At 38.8% G+C, this 19,268-nt stretch overlaps 1 protein-coding gene across 12 annotated transcripts in view; it reads left to right on the top strand.

Moving 5' to 3' along the window:
• NRXN3 (neurexin 3) overlaps positions 1–19,268 on the top strand; it is a 1,447,961-nt gene that overhangs the window by 507,670 nt on the left and 921,023 nt on the right. For 6 of the 12 annotated variants that reach the window (XM_057318696.1, XM_044391318.3, XM_044391317.3 and 3 more), the window contains 2 exons: positions 7,252–7,455; positions 13,494–13,520. In XM_057318696.1, the coding sequence (XP_057174679.1) occupies positions 7,252–7,455; positions 13,494–13,520 (231 nt within the window). The remainder of the gene's footprint in view (positions 1–7,251; positions 7,456–13,493; positions 13,521–19,268) is intronic. The other 6 variants (XM_057318701.1, XM_057318699.1, XM_057318700.1 and 3 more) reach the window with 1 other exon arrangement.

The following is a 19,268-nucleotide window of genomic DNA, read 5'->3' as shown; positions in this document are numbered from 1 at the left end:
TGTCTATAATTCCAACTAATTATAAGCTCATTAAAGACAGAAGCCATGTTACTCCCCGCATTTCACCACAGTGTTTGGCACATATTAGATCTTAATCATTGAATGAATGAACAAATATTTGTGCAAGCAGTGGCTAGATTTATCCTGATGAATAGTGTTATGTTTAATTTTTATAAATTAAGTTACATTTTGAATTCAGTAGGAAAATTTGCTATTTAAGAAAAGCTGAATGAATTCTTTGGTTGAATGAGCACTTTCTTAAAAAAATTATACATTAATAACAAACTGGAATTTTTGTATCCCCTGTTACCTTTCCTTCCTCCCTTCCTTCCTAATACTAAAAAATATGCACATGTACATACCCGCTTTTCTTAAAGGGAGAAGTCTCCATCAAAATTTTTTGTCCTAGCTTTACAGTGCTCTAGTTTTTGGGGGGAAGAGAAGCCCATATTACTTATGTATTGGCAGCATTTTGAGAATGTGAAAGGTTAGTTCTTTTCAGCCTTGTCCACAAGAGGGAGGATATTGCCCTACAAACATTTTGTTGATTCCCCAGAACTGTTGGCTACTGTTGGGTCTGCTTGGAGCTAGAGATTTATGTTGTTCCTGCTGCTGCAAAATACAGAATTAGAAGCTGGCAGGCATTCCTGTATAAATTTGCACACTGTTTAAGATCAGCCCAGTTTGGGTGGAGAGGAAGCAATCTGTGTATTTGGCAGGTTTTGTCAGAATAAAACACACTTAAGGAGTGTGTAAGGCCAACAGCTGCATGAATGAGCAGGAGGATGTCTTGAAGGTACAAAAAGAGAAGAGGATGAGGGAAGTGATTATTTAATAGTACTTTGTGTACAAGGTTGACCTTGAAAGGATCAGTGGGAGGATGGTAGGGAAAAGTTGCCTGCCAGAAATACCCTCTTTCGAGTTAAACAAAAAAGAGTATACCAGTTAAATAATCATTAGCCTCAGGTAAGGAAAGAGGTATAACTCAGTGTCAAAAATATCAAAAAGTAAGAGAAAGATAAATGATTTGGAAGTAAAGCCAAGAGGAATGGCCAAGCAGGATGAGGCTGCCAACCTGGCCTGTGCTCCTCAGGTATGGTACTGTTTAGTTGATAAAAATACTGAAAATTATCCCTAATACTTTTATAGAGGGAAAAGAAATAGATTGAGTAGACGTTCTTATCTTGTCCCACTTTTGAGTGAAGAATAGTGGAAATGGCAGTGTATTGGGGGGGGGGGATACATGCGCCAGAAACAGACAGTAAGACTGAGAATAAAAAGATAAGTCACGAGAACTAAATGGATCAGAAGTCCAGATGCATCCCCCTCCATTGCCTTGGGACACACTCTGTAATCAGGTAGGGTGACTTCTGCTCCAGGCACTTAACAAAAGTTTCGGAAATGAGAACACAGCATTGGCGGCTAAATGAAGGTTATACACAATCTTGCCTGAGCTCTTCATCTCCCCTCATTTTTTCCCCATATTTTACCATGTCTGAAGCTACAAAAAACAACTAGGTAGAACTAAAAATACAAAGCCTTTCACATGTAGATGGATCTGAAAGTCAAGTCTATGTACCTATGTCTGAACAATTAGAAAATCTAGACAGAGTCACCTGAGTATGTACAGGAAAGTCAATGCAAGTATGCAATGCAAATATGAAACAGCAGAAGAGATAAAGTAAAATAAAAATAAAGGAAGTGATGTATCTTAGAAAAGTCTAAGAATTTGATCTAGAAGAAAATAAAGGACAGAAGAATTTCCCATGAGCTATATTCTCTAGCTCATTTGCAGTGTAGAATAACTTAAGAAATCTTAGCACTACAAGAATTCAAAGGAAAAATTTAAAACAAATTAACTGAGTGAAAGGAAAAGGGAGATTATAGATGGAAGAGAGAAAAATGTGAGAGCCAAAACAGTGCAGTCACATAACTAATTTGACAGAAGGGGCAACTTCTAAGTACTAGTCCCTATCTGAACATGAGGCAAAATCTTACACTCTCTGAACTGCAAAAGAAGTCTCCAATTCACACATACCTAACAGAGAAAGGATAAAAATTAACTGACTATAGAGACTTAAGTATAATATTTAACCAATAAGTGGCTTATCCTGATCCAGGGACAACACCTAGGAAGGCAGGCTAAAAGATAAAAACGGGGAAATATCTGAGCAGGGAAATCAGAGCCATCACACTGCCTGGAACAAATAAATCACAAAATTCATTCAGCCAAGGCATTAAACAAATAAACAAAAGGACAGACTACAGGAGCTAGTCCTGGTGGTGGTAGGTGGGGGAGTGGGGAGCAATATACAGACTTGCTAGAATCTATTACCTAAAATATCCAGTTTTCAACAAAAAATTGTGAAACATGCATAGCAATAGGAAAGTGTGACCCACACACAAGAATATATGCTGGCAATGGAAACTGCCTTTGAGGGGCTCCAGATGTTGGACTTAGCAGACAGACTCCACGGATGCTGTTATGTTAAATATGCTAAGAGGATTAAGGAAACTACACTTAAAGAAAAGGAAAATAAGATAATGCTCAAAGAGTGAGTATTAGTAAAGAGATAAAATTATATAATGTTATTTTCAACTTCAAAATTTCCATTTGGAGATATTATATACATAATACATAAATTTGGAGTTGAGAAGTGCAGAAACCCAAACAAAAAATTCACTAGAGCGGCTCAGCAATAGATTTGAGTCAGCAGAACAAACAGCAGACTGGAGAAAAGATAAATAGAGATTATATACAGTCTGAATTGAAGAGGGAAATGAATGAAGGTAAACGAACAGAGTGCCAGAGAAATGTGCGGCACCTTTGAATGTCCAACATATGTAAGAAGGGAGTACTGGGAAGAAAGAGAGAAGGGAGCAGAAAAAATAGTCAAAGAATTAATAACTGAAAATTCCCCAAATGTAATGAAAAACATGAATCTTCACAGCAAAGAAGCTGAATGAACTCTAAGTAGGATAAATTCAAAGAGATATACACTCAGACCCATTATAGTAAAACTGTTGGAAGCCAAAGATAAAGAAGAAATCTTGAAAGCAGCAAGAAGAGAATGACTTGTCACATACAGGGGCACTGCCATGAGATTAACAGTTGACATCTCTTCAGAACAGTGGAGGCCAGAGGCAGCAAGACAACATTCGATGTGCTAGAAGACACAGAAGTGTCAGCCACAACCCCTATATCCGACAGAGCTGTCTTTTAAAAGTGAGGGTGGAATAAAGACATAACAGGTAAACTCAGAGAGTTCACTGCTAGGATACCTGCCTTCTAACAACTACTCACTCCTTTTATTCTTCATGCTGAAAGGACGTGACAGCAGACAGTAATTTGAATCTGCATGAAAAAACAAAGCACTCCAGTAGAGGTAATTATGTAGGTAATGATAACAGACAACATAATTACCCATTTCTTTTTCTTTTTTCTCTTAGCTGATTTAAAACACAATTGCATAAAACAATATCTATAAAATTGTATTGTTGGGCCTATAACATATAGAATTGTGATATATTTGACAATAAACCACAAATGAATGAAGCTATATTGGAGAAAGGAAATGACACCAGATGGTAACTTGAATTTGCAAGAAGAAAAGAAGAGAGACAGAAATGGTAAATAATAAGCTTAATTAAAAAAAACACAACTCTATAAATATATTTGCGCTCTCCTTTCTTCTCTTTGCTTCTTAAGACATATGTTTATTTTTTCTTTAATGATTTAATTATTTGAGAGAAAGCGTGAGCTGGAGGAATAGAGGGGGAGAGAGAGAGACTCTCGAGCAGACCTCCCATTGAGTGTAGAACCCAGTGCTGGCTGGAGTTCATGACCCTGAGATCGTGACCTGAGCTGAAATCCAAAGTTGGATGCTTAAAACACTGGGCCACCCAGGTGCCCCCAGAAGACATATATTTTTAAAAAGCAATCGTTACAACAAAGTATTGTTGTTACAGACATAATGTGGGTAAGAATAACAAAATAAGGAGGAAGGGAAGAGAGCTATGTAAGAGTAAAGTTTCTGTATCTTACAGGAATTGAGTATAAATATGAAGTATATTTTGATAAGATGTATTTTGTAAGACCTAGAGCAACCATTAAGAAAGTAGCTCAAAAATATAGTAAAGAACCATTAAAGGAATGAAATTAGTATGCTAGGAAATATTCATTTAAGCTGAAAGGAGATAGTAAATAAGGAAAGGGGAACAAAAGAGGGGAACTGTGTGAGTACTATTATGTGGGCATCCTGTAATGTAGTCTTTCAAGACTCAGTAGTCCAACATGTTTCAGGTTGAATAACTTTCCTCGTTCAGACTCATTTCCCCCCTCAAAGTATTACTCTGTTCATGGTATTCCTTGTGTTTGAAATCTTTTAAGCAAATTAATAAGATTCCTGGAATGGATTTTTTTTTCAGCCGATTCCTATATTAAATTTTCTGCTTCATCACACTCCCCTTAAAAATATTAGGTTGATCATAGAACACACTCACAAAGGTGCACAAAAAGGTACACACTGAGATACACACTTTTTTTTTTTTTTTTACCATTAGCTGTTTAACTACATACTCATCTGAAATTTATTCTCTGATACTACCAATATTGACATGAAGATGCGTTCACTTATACATACATTCTGGCACTACACATATCCAGAGGGATAAACGTGACCATTACTTTTGGATTGTTTTTAGGTTGAATACATCAAAACAACCACTTCATGGCTCACTTGAATAATCTCTTTTAAAAAGGAGTGTACATATGTGTGTGTTTGTACAGTAGAAGGTACATAGTAATAATCAGTAGTGTTCATAATTACACAAACATAAAGCATTGTGCATATTCATATATAACACATTTAGAAATATATTATCTATATTTATATAATTGTGTATGTTCATAAATAATATACAGCTTTAAATAATGACATGTATGTATCTCTCTCTCTCTCACTCACACACACACACACACAGACACAAACACCACACTCTACCATAAAGCATTATAGATATGCTTTCAGTGCTTAGAAGCATGAGTGTGCTCCTGGCATAGCCCTCTGACAGTTTGGCAGAATGGTTAAGGATATGGCCATAAGAATCAAACTGCCAGTGTTCAACTCCCAGCTCTGCCGCTTGTTAGCTGTGTGACCTGGTATCTATAAAATCTAATAATGATATTGTCTTCCTGGTGGTGTTCTTGAAGCACTACATGTCTTAATGCATATAAAGTTCTAGAAGGCACCAGGCAAACAGGAAGTGCTCAATAAATTTTAGCTATCATTTTTGTCATCTTCGATTCTGCTCTTCCAGGAGATAAAATAGTTTCTTTCACATCTGGAGCATGTGTTAAATTTAGATTATATTTCCCGTATAAGAATACGTCTTCGTAATATGTCTTTTATTGTGATAGTGTCTGCAACTCTTACACCTTTATTTGTGATCTTTTTAGAGTTTGCAGATGGTAATGTACAGCTATTAGCATGTCTTGGGTATTACCTCGGTGATGGTTGCTTCTCAGGAACGAGCAGATGTATTTATATTGCTTTTCATGGACCTTTTGTGTGTTGTGTAAATAGGGTGGCGATATGAAGATGACATAGACTGTCTTGAGTACCTTCCATGTGCTTGGCCTGGTCTCTTCCCATTCTGATTTCTTTTATACATGAGGGCCGAAGATGTTTGTCTCTTTTGTTCACTGTTATATCCACAACACCTAAAAAAGTGACTGGTACACAGTATCAGAAATGAACGCATCATGGTATTTCACAATCTAAAACCATTCACTTCCCAGTATCTACCCAAGTCCATTGATTTTATTGTAATCTCAAATAACTGTTATATAACTACTCAGGATATGCTTGCTGCTTCTGTTAAATTGAATAGTTTGTTTTTGTCTGAGCTTCCCCCTTCTTTTTTCCCTTTATGTGTATAGAGATGTTATTTTATCTACGTCAGTAGATAAATCTGATGCCACCACCTCTTTCATTACAAACTGAGAGCATCTCAAACTCTACCCTCACTTCTCTACTCACCTGCCACAGTCTCTGTCTCCTGAGTGTCCCTGGCTTTACTGAGATATATTTCCTGGGTCATTTAACCATTTTTATGGACCTTTTCCGTTTCACTTTTGAACCCTCCATATACATGTAGGTAGGTAGCAACTATTTGGCAACAGCAAATACTTAATGAAGGCCTACTCAGTGCCAGATACTGAGCCCAGTGGCAGGTTGGCTTCATAGGAATGTGAGTGATATTCTCTTTCCATGTTCTCTAAAAATATTTGCTAAATAAACAATTGAACAAATTCACATTTTGAGCAGCACGGTGTTGCAAAAATAAACAATTGAACAAATTCACATTTTGAGCAGCACGGTGTTGCCCTGGATTTGTACTGGACATACTGGCTTACAATCTGGGGTGTCTGACTTCAAGATGTTAACATCTGCCTCTAAGAGCCTTGGTTTTCTGTTTCAGATAGGACTAGTAGATCTGCATGGTAGCATTAAGTGAGTTAACATAATGGGGTGGAGTGGGGGCGCTCCTAGCTGAAGTGCTTGGGCTAGAGAAGGCATCAAACAAAAGCGAGTTTCTTCCTTCCTTAGATAAGTGCTATTTGAATAAAAGTAGAATTACTGGTTCTCAGGATGTCATTATCTTTTTGTGGTGGTTTTTCTAGCTCTCGTTCTGTAGATCCTCTCTGAAGGAGTCAAGCAAACTCTTACAGTGCCTAGTCCCTAGGGCTGTTTTGGGACCAGGCTGGGCTGCTGCTCTTTCCTCCTAGAAGCTCTGGCAAATGTCTGTTTCCCGTGGTGGTTATAAATTGCTGCTTTCCTCCTTTTCTTCATGAAATACGTTCAGGAGTCTAAGTTTTGTTTAATGCATTTCTGTTTTGTCTATAACACGGGGGATTAAGTCACTACCATTTGTGGGGACCATTTTCACGTTTGTAAAACATCTTCACACCCGTTATTTCATTCGGCACCCTTGATAAGTCTGTGAGTAGGCCAGGGCAGGGACCTGTGCTGTTGTATGTCTTTTAAGGGCAAATAAGAAAATAGAACCTCAGAGTTTAAGTGGTCTTCCCAAGGTCACATAGCTGAAAAGTGGGGGCACTGGAGGTCTATCCAACGAGTCACCTGGCTACGAATTTTGTGCCCTTTCTCCCCCACTGTTCTTACCCCGGATGCAGAGGGAAACTCTGATATCCTTCATCCTGACAATCTCCTCCATTCTTCTTGGCAGAGGCGTCCATCTTGAGCTACGACGGCAGCATGTACATGAAGATCGTCGTGCCCATGGTCATGCACACCGAGGCAGAGGACGTGTCCTTCCGCTTCATGTCCCAGCGAGCTTATGGGCTGCTGGTGGCTACCACCTCCAGGGACTCTGCGGACACCCTGCGTTTGGAGCTGGATGGGGGGCGTGTCAAGCTCATGGTTAACTTAGGTATCGTATGAAGTACCCTCTGCCACTTTGTTTGGGCTTGTCTTCCCTTTCTTTTCTGATTTTCATTGGTTTGATTGAATTCTTTGTTTGTTTCTTAAAAGTTAGCTGCTCACCTCTTGTTTGATAGACCAAGGATAAAACCCAACAGCAACAAACACCTTCTCCTTGTTTCTGCATGAGGTTTTGATGTCAGTTTCTGGTTTCTGACAGTGGTGGTTTTTATTTTATTTTATTTTATTTTTTTTCTTACTAGACTATTTGTTTTTTAAGTTTCCTTTCTTGGTTTTTTGGAACCGTTTAGCTTTGTGTAAAACACGCTACTTTGGTCCATCTTTTGATCAATCACATTGCCATTAAGTCCAACTCCTTGGTCACCACTCAAAACAGTCAAAGCTGAGGGCAGAAGTAAGACAGCAGATGGAGGCAAAACGGGCAGTTGGGGTTGGAGAGAACTAAGCTTTGTGAGTAGGAGGAGAGCTGCGTTGTTTCTTTCTCCGCAAATGGGGAATTCTGGTGGCACTGGTATTTCTTTGTACTTTCTCCTAGCGGGCAGGGCAAGTCAGATTGTTTCTGTTGTCCCATTGGAGAAATAATTCTGTAAGTTTATAGAGTCTCTGACATGTGGAAGGAGAATGTGGCCCCTGCTATGTACCCCCTTCTTGCTTCCTGACATTCGTCCCCATCGTCTAGCAGCCCCTTTTATTAAGATGTCCTGTCACACTGTTACTCACCAATTCCTCTGTCCTCCTCATGTAATACATCTGAATTTTTCCTTAGTATTGAAAAATTACGACAATTTCAAATTTGCAGCTTTATTGGGAGAGGAGCTGTTCTTCCACTATGATTACCTGTAATAGATACTTTGGAAACTCCCCTCCTGATGGCCTCACAGTCTCTCCTGCTACTGACCTTCTTGACTGAATTCTAATTGATCTTCTATGGAGGATGGGGACCTCTTGATTTCTGGAAGGAAAGAAACCAACCTCATTTCTACTCAGTGGAAAGTCAGTGCCCCGTGTCAACAGGATGAGGGGTATGGCTGAGTCCAAGCTTTCTAAGCCATGCATTTGTTTGGGGTATATCACATATGTTTGGATACAGATCTCCTTTATAAAGATTCCAGTGGGATTGCTCGTCAGAGGCATGGGGAAGACATGACGGACAAATGCACCAGATGAAAGACCATATAAAACTCTAGATGGCCTAGTGGGAAGGTGGAGTTTGGAATCTGTACCAGTCTTACCTACTGTCAGGTCGACTGGTCACACTTGGAAAATGCCTACACTATGATCCTAAAAATCTCTAGGATACAGAGGACTGTTTTGAGCAGTGGCTTTACTTATGTCTTTTTTTTTTTTTTTCTTCCAGTTTGCAGCTTTTACAACACTATGCCCTTTTTCTTGTCCAACCTCATTTGATTTCTGTCATCAGTGTGTTTGTTGGTTTTTCTTTGGTTTGTGTATGTGTGTGTTTGGTTATTTTCGGTTTTGTTTTAGTTTTTGCTGGATCTTTGTGTTCTTGAGTTTTCAATCCTCCCCACCATCAGCCATGGTAAATCAAAAGATGGTATTCAACCCTTCAAAGGCCCAAAGCCTGCGGCCCGCATAGCAAACAGCCTTGAGAACAGAGCGTACTGAGCAGCCTGCAGGGGCTGGCATACCCCTGTCCCTCCCACCTTCCCTTCCCTACACCGTCCTCCCCACCTCCAGCAAACCAACAAAAGGGTGTATATGACCTAAAACCAACAACTAGTAACTGATTGTTTACTTCTCCGAAAAATAGGAGAGATGAAAAAAAAAATTTAAAAACCCAAATAAACAACAAAAAAACGAGCATAACATCCTAAATAATTCACAGAAGAAGATGAAGACAATTTTTAACTCTGTATCTATTTCAAAGTAAGATAGAACCACATATATAAGGATGATTAGCCTTATGGAATCCTGGGGAAATGTATAGTGTCTCTAAACAGAAAATAGATTTTCCTTCTTAGACATTGTTTTATAAAATGAGAAAGCCAGTTGTGGTAGATCTCATATCTTAGAAGGAGATACAAATGGGGGAAGATAAAAAGGGGTAAGGAAGGAGATGGACAGATTCTCTCTTTTACACACACATACACACATGCACGCACACACATGCAGGCATGTGCGCATGAGCATGTGTGGTTAGTAAGAGTTCCCATGTGCACTCCTAGAAACATTATTTTTCTGTTTTAAACTTTGCCCCAAATCTGGGAGAAGTGCCTCTCAAAAAAACTGCATTTGCCTCTTGATTCCTACTAGCATACACTCAGTCTAGCTCCTCTGAAGTTGAGATATCTTAGGCAGGACAGAGTTGGAGACCACCGTGCTCTTCAGAAGCAGTAGTGACTTCTTTTTTCCCCTGGAGAGTATGGTTCACCAGAATGACTGGTTTGAATTTATTTACCTCTCTTTCAAACCTAACGTGGAAAACCGAACTGAAATTCCGTGCGCTTGTGTATACAAAATTTTACATTCATGCTTTGTGTAAAGGTTCTCTTTCCCTTCCCTCCCCAAAATATACCCCTTTGTGAATGTTTTCTCCTATGAAGCGTTCTTATTTCCCTTTGCTTCGTTAGAGAAGAAAATATCTCTAAACAGGGTTTGCGTTCACTCTTACTCCGCAAAAACTAACTTCAGATGATCGTTTTGTTCCCCATTTCAGTTGTGTCTCCTTTCTAGCCTAGGCACAAATGATATTACAGTTTATTTCAAATTGGTCATGCATATAAGCTCATGATGTAAAGCCCAGTGTATATTTCTCTGATGTAATGTACCCATCTCCTAAATGTCAAGGAGACTGGGCTGTCCCAAGGCCCTTACTCTCTGAAGACAGCCAGGTGTGGTGAGAGCAGGCATGAAAAATGTCCTATAACACACAGCCCGTTTTTGAAAGTTGAGAGATTGATCAATCATATTTTGATCCCTTACAATTTAAACGTATAATATTTTGTTATTAGAGTATATTTAAAGATTTAAAAACCTTACTTCAGTCAGCCAGTAATTTTGTGAGATAAACCAAGGAAGTGTTTTTATTCTTACATTTACGGATGTGAGACAAAGAAAGAAATGTAGGACTTTTCAAGCTAACATAAAATGTTACGGAACTGAGACTAGAACCCGGTTTTCTAAAATGCTGGATCAACGTGGGTTATCTGTTATCTCCACCGGTCAATACTGTATGGATCAATGATGTGGCAGTCTTGATGACTTCTAACGGCTTTCATGATGGTTACCTTTTAAACATGCACGGAGGGAGTCTTTTTTCCTTAGTGCCTGGTTTGAATTGAGCCATACAGCTGGAAAGTCAGTCAGTACTGGCATCTCATTCATGGCCGTTTCGAATCCTCACCAGAACACCAGCAAGCCTTCTTCAATTGTGGAGGCTCACAGGGAGTGTCATGCAGTTTGGTAAATTGTATTCAGATTCTCTAGATGCTCTCTCTCTGGCAACATGGACTTGCTGACGACTGTTAACAGTGTGCATTGTTGAAGACACACAACTCCTAGAAACATTCACCTCTTCCAGGCTCTGAACCCAAATCTTATTAACCTAGAAAATAATAATTTCTCATTTACTAAAATAAAACAAAAAACATCTAAATTGAACAGGATGAACAACACAGACATACACAGACACACATACTCTGCTCAGATATCTTGCCAAGGGTAAGGCAGAGATTGAACTTTGGCTGCTACTCAAGATAGACCTAGAGGAAGTTCCTTTCCCAGCCCAATTCCCTGGATTCACATTTCATTACAAAATACATCCTCACTATCAAGGCTCCCCTCTCAGAGCCTATGAGCAAGGCACTGGGGTAGATTTTTTTTTTTCCTTGAATCACTTATTCTTCAGGTAAAGTATCGACATAATTCATCACTTCTTGGCTTAACCAGTTGTCTACCATCCGAAAAGCTCCAAGTCCTCACACTAGAGACACCATTCAGTTCATGGAACCATTTGAGTGAACCCAACACTTTTCCCTAGACCAGGTACTTATCTAATAATAAAATCCCCAACAGCATAGAAACGAAGGAAGACAACCCCTTCTTGTTGACAGTTCTCAGGTTTGTTGCTTCAGGCCCACTCTTTCCTTCCCTTCTCTCTTAAGCATGCCCATACACCTGTTTCCCCTGTCTCCTGATAACATCAGGAAGGGGCATTTCTCCAGCTTTGGCTGATGGCAGGTGCAGCTGGTAGCTGAAGCCCCACCCCTTCCTCCCTACTTGCCCTCCCCCTTCCCAGTCCTCACCAGGGGCATGGCCTCCTCTGTTTGGTGATCGTACCAGTTGCTCCAGGGCTGTTTGCTCCCACTTTTCTGTTGCGGTTGACGACACATGACAAACCTAACCGCACGAAACCAAACCCAGATTTTTCTCAAGAGATGTTCTTCTGGGGATCAAATAAGCACCCCACCTCCTTCCTCAGAATGATTGGGTGTTCTAGATTTCTCCTATCGGGATCTCCGTAGTTTCATTCTGCCCTGTCCTTTGCCACTGGTTCCTCTTTCACTTGCTTACTTAAAATGATTTACTTTGGGAAATTCAAATGGTGGCATTATCTTTGACGAGTCCTCCAAAACTACTGGGTCAGCCTTAGGCAGAGGAGCTCAGTTTCTAACTGTATTTGTTTCCTGTAACTTCTTTTTCTTTTCTTGTGTTACTTCTACTTTTTAGTATCTAGCTTTAAACAAATTCTTATTGGAATTCCCACCATGAGAAGTCAAATTTAGTTTCAAATGGGCAACTTTGTAACAACTAATCTGAGACCCTTTTTAACCATTCTACCCAATCCCCTACTGATAATCATTGACTCTACTCTAGACCTTTTGTGCTGGGTGTTCATGACTCTAAACAGATATTAATAAAAGGATAGATACTCAGATCTCTGACATAGGATACCCTGTCGGGTTACCAGCACTGGAAAATTAGCCACCCTTTTTTCCCTCTCTTTCCCATTAAAAAATATAAAAACAAAGAATTTTCTTCCCTCAAGATGCAGAATTATAGAGTGAAATAGATAGGCTCTCAAAGGTGCCCAAGACCTCCTCCCCATAAACCTGTCTCGTCTTCTCCTTGAATGCTATAGGCACTTGATTCAGTCTGAGCATTCAGGCAGGAAGACGGAGATGGGCTTCATGAGTGGGTTGGTTTGGGAGCCTTTGAAACAATAGCAGAGAACCCAATCAATTGTGATAACATCATACTCCTTTTACCCTACACCCAACCCCACCTCTCTAAAATCTGGGATGGGTGTTTGTGCGGTTAGCTGTTTGCAAGTGGCCATTTTATGACAGGAAATGACCAGGTGGTATTAACCCTTTCCTTATCTCTAGGGATAATGGCAAGTCTGCCTACGTAAATTTCTGTAGCATCTGGGGCCTGAGCAAAGAAGAGGGTGGAGGGAGTTCGTTTTTAGAAAAAGAGAAAGGGTTAAATACTGCACTGAGAAACTTCATGGACAGATTTAAAAAAACAAAACAAACAAAAAAAAACAATGTGTCAGATTGGTAATATATTTTTGGAATACTAATACAAAAATCGTGTTGATGCTACTTTTAAAGATAAATTTTAAGAAAATCATTATAGGGGGAGATAGAATATAACCTGCATTTGGTGGGGAAATTTTTGCATAATTTTCCAAGTTGAACAAAATTAATGTTTCCAAGTTCAGGTTTGAAATACTTTATATAAATGAGTAGGTTTTTGGAAAAAAAAAAGGAACAGCATACTCGGTGTCTATCGTGGATATATATGTATACCAGTATATATCTCTATACATATGTGTATATATATGTGTGTGTGTGTATATATATATGTATCCAACTTTACTAAATAATATACTGTACATATACACCCACCCTTAAACTTGTACATACTGTATATATATATATAAAATGGCCACATTTCTTGCGTGTGTCTGTCCCCGGAAGGGTGGACTGATTGTTTTTGGATGTCTGCAGCTGTTACCTTGAAGGATGCAATTTCATCTTTCATTTATTTTTCCCCATCTAGACTGTATCAGGATAAACTGTAACTCCAGTAAGTTTTCCCTCAAGTTTCATTTTGTTCTTAAAGAAAAGAAAAACTGACTTTATTTTGTTTACTGTTTTATGAGCTGTTTTTTGTTTGAATTATTTTGTGTTCTGACTATGGAGTTGGGGGGAACTGGGGTTGACAAGATGAAGGGCTGGGGTGAGGATCATGGGCTGAGTGTGGCCCAGGGCGTGGTTTCTGAATTGGGGTGGGTCCTGTCTTCTTTCCTTGCATTTGCTCTTTATGCAGAAAAGGAGGAAAGGGCACCTGGATAAGGAAACAACTTGAAAATGAATTGAAATGGTAATTTGTTGTTTTGGGAAAGTAATCCTCAGGGGTGGACAAAAAGCATTAGAACAACCAGAATGCACTTCTCCACTACTGAAAGCTTCAGAAAATAAAAGCAAAGTTCATGACCCAGAAGGTGGCTGCCAACTCTGATATTTCTTTCCCAGCATTTATCACTGTAGGGTTGGTTTTTTTTTTTTTTTTTTTTTTTTTTTTTCCCTCAGAGGGAGCGCAAAGCGTTGTTCTTGGTGATAATGCAACATTTTGACCAAAGACTTGAGACACATTCTGGCTCTTCTGAATGAAAAATTGGAGCCTAGTATTTTTACTTTATCCCATTCAAATATTCTGGTTCTTGAAGAAGGGTGTTCATGAAGTGCAGGTGGAATAGTGCTCATGTGTTTCTTCTTGTGTCTCCCAAATGAACATTAACTGGAGTCATGAGGTCAGGGAGCTGGAAGAGAAAGAGGAAGGATGGGCAGGAGGGAAAGAATAGGTCAGTTGATAAAAGGAAGAATGGAAGAAATATACTTTGAGTCTTATAGCATCTTATATCAGTTAAGATAATTGAATAACTAACTAGGGTAATTAGGGTAATTAGCCATAACAAACAATCCCAACATTTCGATGGCTCAACAGAAGACAGGTTTATTTCTCCTTCAGGCAAAATTCAGTGCCAGTGCCAGCTCTCTTCAAGAAAGTAGTTCAGGCATCTGGGACTCTTTCATGACCTTGGTCTACCATCTTGGAGTTCTTCACTTCCAGTCATATCCACAGGGAAGAGAGAAAGAGTTTGGATATAATGCAGTGTGTTTTTATTGTCTTGCCAGGAAGTGATGGCCCAGTACATCACTTCTGCCCATATTTTGTCAACCATGACTCCATCCAAAACGCAAAGGAAGCTGGGGATATGTTCCTCCTATGGATCCAGGAAGACAACATTAGATTGGTCGAGCATCTAACACACATGATTCTCAGTATTACCCCTCATTTTTTACTTCTTTCCTCATTAGGGACTTTCAGTAGGAACAAATTCAGAAAAGGAAATAATCCAACTTTTATATTTTATTTACTTGTGTCTTCCATCGTGTTTTACAGGTGCTGCTAGTTTAACCTTCTTTCTTGGGAGATTGATTATCAGGATGACAAACTAATAAAGCCCAAATCCACTTTTTTTTTGGGGGGGGGGGTGAATGTTCCACGTAATTAACAAAAGAAAAGAAATATAAAAAATCGATATAAACAACCACTTTCTAAAGTAGAGTGCCTTGTGCTTGCTTGTCTTGGCGTCATTTTCAGTTAATTTAAGCAGTGTCCTATTTTGCTGTGTTTAAACATTTCTAATTAGCCAGAAATTTCTCATGATATTTAGATCATTAAAAGCCTAATTGAAACATCCTTTATTCTAAAGACTGGCGTTTTCTCTTTCTTAAGCAGCTTATTGAGATATAATTTCCATACCACAAGATCCATCCACTGTAAGCCTACAATTCAGTGATTTTTATTAAATTTATAGAGTTGTCCAAACACCACCACAATCACATTTTTGAAATTCCCTCCCCCCAAATTTTTGTCATGTCCATTTGCAGTTAATCCCCGCTCTTACCCGTAGCCCTAGACAACCGCCACTTTGCTTTTATCTCTATAAATCTTCCTTTTTCTGGACTTTTCATATAAATGGAATCGTATAATATGTAATCATTTGTGTTTGGCTTCTTAAAAATTATAGTACATTTATGGAAAGCATGAAGGTGGAAAAATCTCATTCTAAGCTGAATCTAACATCTGGCTTAGATACTTATTTGCAGAATAGAGAATTGAAGGAGTTATTTGATCGGGCTATCTGGACTTGCTTTCTGTGCTCTATCCATACTTTATCTTGCAATTAATTGCACATATTTCATCTGATCAGCCATGAAAAGTCATCGTTAGACAAGTTCCAGAATTCTTTCTTCTAGGAAGGCAATGCCTCTTTTCCAGGACATAGATGCCAGCAGGTTTTCTAAACCTGATAAAAGATTTTCTATTCAGAGCCACCAAAACTATCTTTGAGAAGAAATATGTCAGCAAAGATGTGTTCCCTACTTCAATCACAGTATAGAAAGAGTATAACTAGTTTTAGTTCATTACTTAGGTAAAGAGCCAAGATTGGATTTTGGAAATCAATTTTGAATTCTTAAGATAAACCTTTAACATACTGAGGAAGTTAATTTTGGGGAGAACATCGGAGAAAGAATACGTAGTGCCCACTAATTGAACAGTGGTTGAATAGAAACCAAAGAAAACAAAACAAGGCAGGAGTCCTTTAATCTAATACCTTGAGTGCTGAGGTATGTAGCTGTGTACCCAGGGGAATGGAGAGTCACAAAGTGAAAGTGACACATTTTCTCGAAGTCAATTTTAATTGTTGATTTGGAGTAAAAACTTGAATTGAGACCAAAGTGATACATTATGCAGAAGAATGCAAATAAGTGTGAATCTTATTTAGTTTATGAATCTTAGGTTTTAGGAAAAACTAAGAATTCAAAGACATATCATTTTTATCATGTGTCTTCTTTTTTCCATCCTTGGCATTATTGGCACTTGGGTGGAAAAGCTCGAGAAGCTTAGGCAACGAAGACAGGTCCAAGTAATCAGAACTTCTCAACCTCTCTCCTTGTGGACTAGATGTCAAAGTCCATAGTTCAGTCTGTTCTGGGATCTCAAGCTGTTTCTGTACTAGGTGTGCAGAGCTTTTTTCTCACCCAGTTTTTGTGATGAGATTGATTTGTAGCCTGAGTTTGAGAGGGAGAGATTTTCCTCTTATGTCTCAGGTGTCATTTCAGTAGAAGTCAGAGGGTGTCATTACTCACGTTTCAGAACAGAGCTGCGTTTTTCCCTTGAAAGAACATACTGAATTAAGCTTTAACCACATTTGAATTTAAGTTCATGCACTTTTCCAGTAATTCTTTTTTTAGAATGCCTGTCCTCTGGAAAGTCAGGTAAAATACAGAATGATATCATCTATCTTTTTCCTCTTCATCTGCTGCAAAATGTTTGGGGAAATTGCTGTTTCCAGGGGTTTGTGTGATACTCTTTAGATTGGAGGAAAGAGCATGAATAAGAAGGATGATCTTCGTATAAGGAGAAGGCAACTGGCCATAATAGAGGACAGTGATCTTGAGATGAAAGTCTCCTTCTTTTGGCCTTTGTTGTCTGGTCCTTCTGTCAGTGACTTTGGCCCAGCTCCACGCTGAGGGTTTCCAAGAATAGGAAACAGTTTTGTTTTGTTTTGTTTTGTTTTGTTTTGTTTTAAATCGGCTTCTCTGCCTTCCTTCCTCTCTTTCTCTTTTCCAGTGCTTTGTCTTTCCCCATAATAGCTATGATATACTTACCATTATTCATTCTAAATCTTGCTACCCCTGCTTTCCAAATCCTCCAAGAATACCACACATAAATTCTTCTCTGGCTTCTATCCCCAGACGTATATTAGTATACAAATCGAGGCCTTTGGTTGAAACTGGGACATTGCTGGATTTGATTCAATTGGCAGGAATATTAAAAAATATGTAATCAGGAAATCTCCAGCTTAGGACTTACTTTTATACTGCAAAAGATCAACAGAGTTGGCAGTCATCATGGTGATTGAACTACAGGGTGGCCTGGAGCACTACTAAAGAAAACAGGGCTACTTTCTGGGGAATTTCTGGAGGAAATCACCTGTTCCTATGGTTCCAGTTCCATGAGGCTGGCGGTACCCTAAGAAGTGTGCAGTTCTGAAAGCAGGTATGGACTTCTTATTGGTCTCATGGATGTTTGCTCAAATCGAAGTATGGAAGAAGGTTTGTTGTTTTTTACCTTGTCTGAGTATGACTCTGCCCGACGATTTCCTAACCCCTACTTTATTCTCTCCCTTTCAAGCTGTGTGCAGCATAGTCATACTATGAATATAGTATAGTCATAAGAATGACATATGAAGGTGAAATTCATGAACATAATGAACACAGAAAAATGAGTATCACTTTCATCCTTTTGTTTTTCAGCCTTTCCCTTCTCTGAAAGGCCAGTTCCTCTGTGTATGGTCATTTTCTCAATCTTTCTAAAAAGAGGTGTATATATCATATGGAAATTGTGAGTTTGTGTACATGCTGATTATTTAGGCAGATGTAGGAACCCCCCCCCAAATTACTTTGAACTTGAAGTCTTAATTTACCTGTAACAAGGGTCGGTGTTTCTCCTCTTAGATCTAAAGGAGACAAGAAATGGAGTGCCATACAAAAACACAGTGACCTTAAAACACTCAAGAGTCACGCCGTGGTCACTTGTGTGAGAGAACAGCTTTGGTAATTCTGTCCACTTCCATAGACTCTGTTATCTTTGAATCATCATAGAAGAGTACAATTATGTAAGAGCTATATGAAAATAACACCATCAGGATATACCTCCAAGTCATACCTCTAAAGGCTACTAGTATTTACTAAATATTCCTTCTCTTGCACCTGCTTGCCTAGCACTTCCTTTTTGCCTTTTGCGTTAGCTTCTGTGCCTTAGTCTGTTTTTAGGCAGACTCAGTTTTCAGTGTCTTGGCCAAGTCAATAGTGTGTGGGTGTTTCTTGCTTAATTTAGGCATAGCTTGGTGAAATGCAGTTATTACACTAGACTTTTGGGGGGGGGGTGCTTCCTTTTTCTCTTTCTTCCCTCTCCATGGTACCGGACTGTGCTATTTCATCTTTAGGCCTAGTTTATCTAGAAATCCCAGAGCTGAATTATTTAGCTCATCGCATTAACTCAGAAACACATACCTCAGGTCAACAGGAAGGCTGACTTCTTCACTATTAAAAGTCTTCTGGGAAGGAAATTCTGGAATCGTCTTCGGAATTTGTTCCAAGATTTGGATAGCCACGACTCTCAGTCATTTGCCTGACCATATCAGTTAGAGTTTTAGTGGAGTTGGAAAATCACAAAGCGGAATCTTCTGTATTGTGTATCAAACCATCAACATCACACCTGAGAATTTCTATTTCCATATTAAATGATCATGCTCTACTTTATTCAAAACCTGATTTTTAAAAAATAATACATCATTTTATTTCTCTTTGGAACGTTTTATATTTTTTGTAACATAAAACACTTCAAGTACAAGTTTACTAATAGTATCAATAATAGTCAGATTTGAGTATGAGAGTAGGATGCTTCCTAAACATTTAATATTAAACTCTTCTTAGTAACTGCTAATTCGGGATGGTTTTATTTTTAAATAGCTAAAAAAAACTGTACATGAACAAAGGAAAAGTAAAAATTCTCACTCTTATCCCTTTCTAGAACTCAAATTCTCCTTCTCAGAGGCAACCAAAATTATCAGTCTTTTCTATATTCTCTCAGAGATAACCGTGAGTATACAACGTATAGTTATAACCATTTGCTACACCTTTTTTCCTTCCTTGTCCTTCCTAACACAATGTTAATGCATTCTTCTGGATGTTGCCC

Source organism: Ursus arctos, unplaced genomic scaffold, assembly GCF_023065955.2.
Source record: "Ursus arctos isolate Adak ecotype North America unplaced genomic scaffold, UrsArc2.0 scaffold_25, whole genome shotgun sequence".
Classification (NCBI taxonomy): domain Eukaryota; kingdom Metazoa; phylum Chordata; class Mammalia; order Carnivora; family Ursidae; genus Ursus; species Ursus arctos.
This window is presented reverse-complemented; position numbering and strand designations above follow the sequence as displayed.